This window comes from Melitaea cinxia, chromosome 11 (genome assembly GCF_905220565.1).
Source record: "Melitaea cinxia chromosome 11, ilMelCinx1.1, whole genome shotgun sequence".
Lineage (NCBI taxonomy): Eukaryota > Metazoa > Arthropoda > Insecta > Lepidoptera > Nymphalidae > Melitaea > Melitaea cinxia.
Window position 1 is genome coordinate 14402980 of NC_059404.1, and position 10070 is coordinate 14413049.

Below are 10070 nucleotides of genomic sequence, written 5' to 3' on the forward strand. Positions count from 1 at the left end.
CCTTCAATAAAGATTCAATAAAGATCTTCAAAAATTACCAGGAAAACAAAAATAAGCTCAAAAAGTTTAATGCATAGTTTCCAATTTTTTCTACAGAATGTACGCATACGTAAATTTTGGCGCAAAAAAACAATATTTATTTAGAACGTCTGTCAATCAAATTAAATAATGTAGGAAGGCGCCAAAACATTGACATTATGTTTAATTAACCAATAGTATTTTTTTTTAATTACAAGCTTATTAAATCCTTATTGAAAATTGTAATGACTTATAAATAAAACTATTTCTATAAATGGAAAAATATGCTGTTATAATATTTAAGATAATTTTTAATAATATTCGTTACAAATAGCACAAGTAACATCAAAATTCAACATTAATCTATACCATTACATGCTTACACTAAGGAACAATTATATCCTACTATTATTTACATATGTACAATGAACGTACATCTTTTATAATTAATTTTATGTTGTCAACAGGCTTTCGGTGTCTATTTTACTCCTGTATTTCCAGGCATAAAAATGAAAGTTCTTTAACAAAGACAAAAAAAAATACGTGTGGATATCATTATCATAAAAGGTACTAAACATGTCCTTTTTCATTGTTGACAATAATATACCTTTATAAATACATATTTTAACACAAAATAGAACGTATATTTATTCTTGCGTTAAACATATCTGAGACACACACAAAAACCTATAAGTGTATACAAATTTTGTTCAATGAGAAATAATAACTTATTGCATTTATGAAGACAATAATAATATATAATTTCATTTGCAGGATTCATTTTCTTTCTTAAAGAGAGCGTGAAGGAATTACATTAATAATAGGCCCGTTTTATATAATTATAAATATATAAATTACTAAAATACCGACATCAAATTCAGACCGCGGTAATCTGTGGACATTCGCTAGCACACAAATTGATGTTGGTTTTAAGACCGGCTGTTATATTAAAAAAAACGATTCGTTTTGTTCACGACCGATTTCTGGAAATAGATTTTTTTTTCTTAATATATAAGAACCCAGCTACAGCTAAATACATTTATAGCTTTGTCATTTGACTTTTTCAAGTTTTCTTTTTCGAGCCCGATCTTCTCGATCTTGGAAGATTAAACTTTTTTTTATTCCAGATTTTTGTTTCATACAGTAGGTAGGTAAAGGTAGGTACATAAATATAATTTAGAATTATAGAAAAAATTTAATTATTAATTATAGATCTAACTAATAATTTCAGATATTATTATCTATTTACGTATTCCGAGAGAGTTCTTCAAATAAATCTTTTAATTTCATTGAACCTGAGTTACGTATTATAAAATATAATCTATTTGCTTACAAACTAATACAAGAAATGTTAGGGGGGGTTATAAGGGATAAAATTTATTTCTAGTGCACGGATATAATTATAGTCGTGAATATTATAAAGTCGTGCGCAGAAAATGGTTTATTAAATAGCTTTGGCACAACAGAGCTACTACACCATGGTCACCAATCTATATAAATCTTCATGGTTTTTTTTTTAGTTCTTAGGTCCTTTGTGAACTAGTTCGTTCTATCAGTTTGTGCATAGAAAAGTTGTATTGTTAAAATTTCCATGTTTACTCATTTGTTTTTATTTAATACATTAAAGACAAATAATAACTTATAAATGCATTTAAGATGGACGAAATCGAAAGTTAAAAAAGTGATTTTACATGTCTTTTTTTATTACGTTTATTTGGCGCCAAAAATTTTCACTTAAACCACAGACTATACATATTAGTGTACATTAAAGGCCTGTTTCACCGGTTGTCGATAAAGCTATTTGACGTATAGCGATATTCAATAGATAAGTTTGTTTTTCTTTTTCACCACTGAAATCCAAATCAAATTTGTGTGAAACTTATAGAAGTACTTGGATACAAATCCAAGTCGTAATTTATTAATTGATGTGAAAAAGGGCTCTAACAAACTATTTCATCTCCTAATTTTAAAGTTTATTTGTAATTTATATACATGATAAACTGTCAACTAACAGTGAAACAGGCCCTTAGATCGTTATAATTTTAATATTCGCTCTTAAACGCCATCGTTTAGTCTGTGGACAAGCTTTTGTACAGCGCCCTCTGTTTCTCGGCTCCGTTCTAGTAAAAGGTATCGAAGGTGTACAATAACTGCCACATAAGTAAATACATTGGAAGTAAACTAATATCAGTACACATCATACACTTGTTAGAAAACAGTGAAAGTAAGCCAGAGAGAAAGGGGTGGAGGGGAGGACGCGTTGTCACTTTATTTCAATGAATCGAACGAACTATTTCACTAAGGAGTAGGAGGGGAGGGGAACTAGTTCCTGTAGTTCGTTTAAGGGAAGATCCCGGATAGGCACGCATATTGAACACTCAACAGCAGAGGGGGATTGCTACGCGAATCAAGCTGGGATCGCAATCAAGAAATAGTTTTGTTAAGTACAAAAATAAACAAAAATACAATGTAAACATATTTAGTACTCATTAAATATCTACAATATCGATAAAATGTAGAAGCTGAAGGGTAAAGCTTATATATATGCCGGTAGCAATACTATACTTTGCTGATCAGCATTTGTCTGTGACCTGATCGCAGCACATTGACTATATTCATGTCCTATGTCATTGAAAATCACCTCTAGTGCTGTCAAATACCATGGCTGGATGCGATAAACAGCTAGCAGTAAGTGCTTTTAATCAAGCCAAACAGAGTCGGAAAAAAACGCACAAGCCACAATCCAAGATATGGGGGGTGGTGGAGCTGTAACGTGTCTGCAGCAGAACTGACCAAAGCTACGATATATGCAATGATGGACCGCATATGACAACGAGTGGGGGAAGCTTTTTAATATAGCTGGAAGTCACAAAGCTATCATATCCCCAGCCTCAGACCAGATGCGACAAAGAGTATGCTGTTCAGTAGAGCTTGAAGACGCACAAAGCTATAGTATTGGCAGTTCTGGAACAAATATTACAAAGACTAGTAGAGCTGGAACTCACATAAAGCTATCATATCTGCAGTTATGGACCACATATGACAAAGAGTGGGGGATGCTGTTTAGTAGAGCTGGAAGTCGTAGGTGGTGGATCCGTCCCGCCAGGTGGGCTCGTCGGCCACCTTGGCGCGGCACAGCGGGCACGTGTGCTCGCGGTCCAGCCAGGCCGCGATGCAGAGCTCGCAGAAGATGTGGCTGCAGCCGAGCCGCACCGGCGTGCTGTAGTCGTCGTGGCAGATGGGGCACGCCTCGCCCGCGGACACCAGCTGCTCGCCGGTGGGCTTCGTGCCCAGGTTCTGGAAATGTTTTAACAAACGATTAAATATCATTTACATACATGATCGTCTGTTTCAGTATAGTGTATGGGTATGGTGTGAAATCTGCTCAAGATATGGAGCTGCCTGATTGGGGTAGTACCTTAACCTTAGAGAAGATTACCTAAATAATACTGTTAGCTGTAAGCAGTATTGTGTTCCTGTTGGTGAGTAAGATGACCAGAGCCATTGGAGAAATGGGGATAGGCTTCTGGTGTTGCAGATGTCTATAAGCTACAGTAATTGCTTAACATCAGGTGAACTGTACGCTTGTTTGTCAACCTAGTTATACATAAAAAAAAGTGTAATACGTAAACTATTGATTTATGTGCAAATAAAAAAAAAGTTAATACTATACCTACTTTAATTTTAAGAAGTGTATGGGATTATGCTGTGTTGTAACTTGATAAATTTCTATTGAATTAAATGAATTGCTTCAGCCTGTAATATCCCACTATTGGGCATAGGCGTCTTTCCCCATGTAGGAGAAGGATCAGAGCATAATCCACCACGCTGCTCCAATGCGGGTTGGCGGATATATTCCCTACTATGAGTAACGATCGCTATCAGGTGTATATGATAACAACCGGGATCGACGGCTTAACGTGCTCTCCGAGGCACGGTGGGGAGACCCACAAGGACTGCACAAGCACCCAGACCACGGCAAATGCCTGTATGACCAATACAAATGTTTGTCATGTGCGGGGTGTCGAACCCGCAACCGCCAGCGCCAGCACAATCCATAGATGTGACCGTTGCGCCAACGCGGCGTTAAATGAATGCTGACTATCATCAATAAGTAAATGCGTAAAATTAACTGTGACTGAAGTACCTTCCTGTAAATCTACTATTAAAACACTTGTTTTATATATGTTTGGGACATTAATACATGATCAGTTAAGAATTGCAATATTTCATCTCCTAATGCCATTCATTTGAGGGGGATATATTGCCTGTGTTAAGGCAACAGTTAACTGATAAAACTTATGCAGTTTTCATTGAAAACTATACAAAAATATTACATTTTAGTAAAGGGTACTGTAGCTTATGGACACTTTCAACACCATGAGCATACCAATGCGTTACGACCCAAACCCCTTACCCTCCCTAGGAGTTCAAGTTACTCATTGCCTTTGCCTTACTCACCACAGGAACACAATACTACTTGAAAGAAGTATAATTTAGCTGTGCTATTTCCCCAGTTGTCCCAATATTACTATCATCATTTAATTATATATAACATATAACCTTTCAAATGGGAAAGAATTAATAATCTTCTATGCAAATGATAATAAATGATTCTTAGGTTACTTACAACACTTTGCAATAGCGTCCATGTGGCATTTTTAAACAGCTGTAGTCGAACCAGAATCTCAACAACCTTTGAAATACCATACACTGAAGTGAGGAACATCCCTACCATCTTCTCTGATCCCTCATAAGATTGCATCAAGTAAAACACCCATGGTTGTATGGTTATTAAAGAGCGATACAGCTGTGATATTGCCTCAATAAAGAAATACACTTTACCCTGAAAATAAAACATAAAATTAAATGAAAATCAAAATATTTATTGAAACCAAGACTGTTACATTATTTGGTGATATTCAGCAGCATCAACTCTTCGAAAAAAAAAAATATATATATACTCCATTTGACTAATAATTGTATATGTTGCAGTCAAAACTCTTAACCAGTCAAAAGCACTATTGACTAGCAAAATCAGTCAGAAGTACTTTTGACCGTTTGCTTTAGTCAATAATACTTTTGACTAAAATAACAGTTAAAAGTACTTTTGCCCAATGGAGCTGGTTAAAAGTACTTTTGACTAAATGATTCCGTCAAAAGTGGTTTTGACTGGTTGTATCAGTCAAAACCCTTAAAAAATTAAGGTGGTCGATAAAAATAACGACAAACGCACATATAAACTTTTATATTATTCATTATTAGTGGAAAATGTGCTGATATTAGAACAAAAATGAGTGACTACGAAAAGAAAGAAGGCTTTTTGCAAAGAATTTTAGCGATGGAAGATATGAAAGATAGTCATTTCAATGTGATGACAAAAGAAAAATTTGAAAAGTTTGCAATGGATGTGGAAGACGCGAAATTTAATGAAAAGGAAACACCATTACAGTGCAGCAGGCTACAACGCTTTAACACACACCGAAGTTTGTGGTATAAAAAAATTAGTTACAAACACAGAACCTGTCAAATATTTTTGCCGGCTGAGGAAATCTACGACATTATTGATGCTGCTCATATTTCTATAGGGCATGGTGGTCGCGATAGACTTAAGAATGAAACGGCAAAAAAGTACGCTAATGTTACAAAAGAAATGATTAATATATATTTATCAATGTGCGAAGTATGCCAAAGGAAGAAAAGCAAGAAAAGGATGGGTCAGGTTTAGAAACCGATCCTGCACACTGAAATGAACAGCCGCCGCCAAGTCGATCTGATTGACATGCAGTCGCAAGAAGATCGCGGGCATAAATTTATTATGGTTTATCAAGATCATTTAACTAAATTTATTCACATCTAACGAGTTAATAGTGCTTTTGACTGACGCTTTTTTGCTGTTAAAACTACTTTTGACGGAGAGCGTCAGTCAAAAGTATTTTTAACCGCGAATTTGCAGTCAAAAGTACTAATAACCAATAATTTTCAGTCAAAACCACTTTTGACCAACTTGTCCAGTCAAAAGTACTTTTGACCGATTTCGCTAGTCAATAGTACTTTTGACTGGTTAAGAGTTCTGACTGCAACATATATATTGTATTGATCCCTGTTTAGAAATTGGATATTAATAAAATAGGGAAGCCACGGTCACCAACCCGCCTGCCCAGCGTGGTGACTATGGGCAACACACATGAGTTCACGCATTTTTGGCGCGAACTTGTGGAGGCCTATGTCCAGCAGTGGACTGCAATAGGCTGGAATGATGAATGATGAAAATAGGGAAGTAAAATATTTATAATTAAATTTAATTATTATAAAATCTGATATCATGAGATGGATGATTATTGAAACTGACTGGTTCTTAAGAAATAAGGGCAAAATCTGTAATAAATTTTTACTCATAAGGTAATCTGCGTGTGAATTCTGGATGAATGTTGATAGATATTACTTAAAAGTACTTGATAAAAAAAGGAATGTTACCCAGCTATCAGCACTTACATACGCTTCAGACTGTAATATCCCACTGCTGGGCATAGGCCTCTTTCCCCATGTAGAAGAAGGATCAGAGGTTTATCCATCATGTTGCTCCAATGTGGGTTGGCAGATATATTATCTACTATGAGTAACAATCTCTATCAGGTGTACATGATAACAATCGGGACACAGTGATTCTCCGAGGCATGGTGGGGTGACCCACAAGGACTAACATCCAGACCAGAAATAAATATTTGTATAAAAACAAACATCCACTCCAAGCGGGAATCGAACCCGCGACCGCCGGTGTTTAGGCGCCGCCGAAACGGCACACGCACCATTACACCAGAGCGGTCGTCGGTCGAGCAGCACTTACATACCAACATACAATTATACCAATATAAAAAAATAATCTTACCCTCTTCTGAAATGGTAGAATAAAAGCTGGCATCATCGTCACGACTATTTTAATATTAACAGTTACGATTTTCACTATGAGATCAGTGAGCACGACCAGCCACAATAGCTCCCATATATCTATAGGATCTGTATAGCCTGGGAACATTATAACGTTGGGCAAAAGTTTCCCATGACCAAATAAAAAATGAACAATGAAAATGCAACTGCTTGTAAGGATAATTTCACTGAATAATGCCAATATGCTCCGGTTCATTTGTTTACCATTTTCTCTGAAAGACAAAGCAGATTTTGAATATAAATGTTATGCAATGTCTAGTATGCAGTCTAGAAATAGTAAAAAAAAATATTCATTGTTATTCATTAATTCAAATGTATGACTTACCTCCTAACAATACTGTTACTGTGTGAAAAAGTTACAAACAACACAATAAACGTGAACAAGCCCTCCCTGCTATCATACATAAACTTTATAAATAATATAAAGTAGAAAGGAGCATAGCGTAGCAACAGATTTAAAGTTGCTCTTACATCCACTACCTGTAATAGAAGAATTAAATAAATCAGTATAACAATGCAAATTAAATTGATTTTTTTTAAATATGTAAACAGGTGACCATGTACACTTTCCAGGGTTCCACAAGTGATCCCATGGCATTATTCAGTTAACAGGGCTTGATAAGCTTAAGTATGTAGTATGGCTTGCCAGAATTATGTGCAGCCCTTGCCCTAACTAGGAGATCTACAAGCCATCACTAGGCAGATATGAATAAATGCATTTCTCATCAGAAGTCAATATGTAGAAACTAGGTGCATCTGTTTAACTGATTAACCATGAGAAGTAAAATACGAGAGTATTGCTTATTAAATTTCTTAATTGAATTCCTTGGAATAAAATTTTATTTTTAACTGCTGAACACTTACCAATTCATTTATATACAATTCATTTGTTTTTTTCTATTAAATGTTATCTTTTATTGTTTATTTTATTTAAACTTTATGATTTGATTTGATTGATGAAACTTCATAATAGTATTCACCATGTTTATCTTTATAAGTAATATGACTCATAGAATCAAAATGCAAGTTGATAGCAAAACTTCTTATAAGTAAAAACTTGCAATAGATAAATTAATGCCATATTACATACAAATATAACAGTTTTTGAAAAATTTCCTCATCCTCTCTTCAATAATATGTTAAACCAAGAATGAGTGCGACTGAATTATTAGTAACAAAAATAATTAAATTGTTATTGACAGAATTTAATGTACCAGAAGATTCCATCCAAAGATAAAACAATTGATTAATTGACAAACATAATATAATAATACTCTTTATTGTACACCAAAATACAAACAAACAGAGTAGTAACTAAAAACAGATGTACAAAGGTGATCTTATCGCTGAAGAGTGATTTCTTCCTGATAACCTTTGGGCACAAGACACGACACTGTCGCGACGGATAGGAAGTAATCAAACATATTGACTAATATTATAAATACAATACAGCAATAAATATTAAAGTATGTCCTATAACATATTAAATGTAGTTTCCCCTCACCTGTTGTGTACCATCTTCACTTTGGCTATCATTATCAGCGTTATCATTAATATTATTGTTATTCGATGGATTTACAGACACGTTAATGTCTACTTGTTCAGGAACCTGCTCGGAGATATTAGAGTCATTTGATGGACTGTTGTTCATACCGTGGCTTATACCTCTTTGTAAGGCCGGTGTACCTCGGTCAGTTACTACATAAGTCTGGGCTCCAGGCCCTAAATTCACATGAGCTATGGAACTTTGTGGTCTTTGGAGTCCTTCTCCAGCTTGATGCGTTCCCGGGGGATTCCTCGGTAGCCACGTAGGAAGTGACAATCTAGAGTTATTGCCCTAAAACAAAATATTGAACAATATACTACCATATAAACAATAAAAGTGAAAATAAGAGATCTTTCTAAGTTCTACACACACTTACAATTTGACTCAAACTGTATTTATCTTGAACTTATTATATTTTAACCCAAATTGAACATATTCAATTTGTTTTTATTGCATTCAAGATGCTGATTTGTATATTTAACTATCTTAAACGAGATATTTTGCGTTCATTATTTTATAATTAAACAATATATTCTTAACCTCAATGTCATAGTGAAGAAAACGATTTGATGTTCCTGTGTAAATCGTAACCAAAATTATATTGACGGCGATAGGGCTAAGATGTTGTTGCGTCATAATAATAAAAACAACAAATGTGACTCACCATTCTTGCATGTTCTACCAAAGGTCGGATCTCTCTAAACACACTGTTAAGTCGATCTCCTAACCCCAGGTTATTTCTATTTGGAACCAGTGGCCTGGAAACCGAGTCCATTCTGTGTAATGGATTATTACGGTTACTACTTTCAGCTACCGCTTCATCCTCTATTTCGAGGTTCACTTGATTCGGTTGAGCCATCACTACACTGCATTAATTTCACTAATCACGAATTATAACTTCAAAAGTATCATGTCCAATAAAATAAAATTCGACGAAGGTCAAAACCGACATCGAAATTAAACCAAATTAAACAGAGTGACAGCTTATTGACATAACATCACAGATTCATAACATATATTTATTAGATTGTGATTTTTTGTTACAGGCAATGCATATTTATCATTTTTGCCAACTTTATTTTTATAGACCCTCTCAATTTGACCCAGGACTCCCAGGAGAATGTTCAAGAGAAAACAATTGAATGGCCCAGTTCAAGAAATCCATAAGTCAAGGTCTTAGAGACTTTAGTCACTCTTGGAAAACGTCCCTTAGCTTACAACACCGCTCAAGTCGAAATTGACGGTTTTCACATTGTAATGCTTTTAAAAGTAATGACAGCGCGCAAGTCGGTTGGCAGTGTTGCCGTTTTAGCCATTTTGTGGCTAGATCTAGCGGATTTTCAACGGTTTTAGCCAAAAAACAATCCATTTTAGCCACCGAAATAAATCTAGCTACTTCTGGCTGCTTTTCAGATTTTTACTGCATACATATTTTTATTACTATAAAAAGTCCACCGACTAATACTTACCACCATACGGTACCAATACTACCAAACTAAAATACATAGTTAATTTTAGGCAGCACCAATAATGTCCTCATTATGACAGGGGGATTCCC

At 35.0% G+C, this 10070-nt stretch overlaps 1 protein-coding gene across 1 annotated transcript; it reads right to left on the reverse strand.

Annotated features, from left to right (window-relative positions):
- Positions 1–289: 289 nt before the first annotated feature.
- LOC123657904 (RING finger and transmembrane domain-containing protein 2) lies at positions 290–9371 on the reverse strand. Its single transcript, XM_045593394.1, has 6 exons — positions 9177–9371; positions 8471–8803; positions 7292–7446; positions 6908–7178; positions 4649–4864; positions 290–3315 (listed from the first exon to the last, which is right to left on the reverse strand). Exons 1-6 carry the CDS (start codon positions 9369–9371, stop codon positions 3082–3084), a joined length of 1404 nt encoding a protein of 467 aa, XP_045449350.1. The 3' UTR covers positions 290–3081.
- Between the last annotated feature and the right edge of the window lie 699 nt (positions 9372–10070).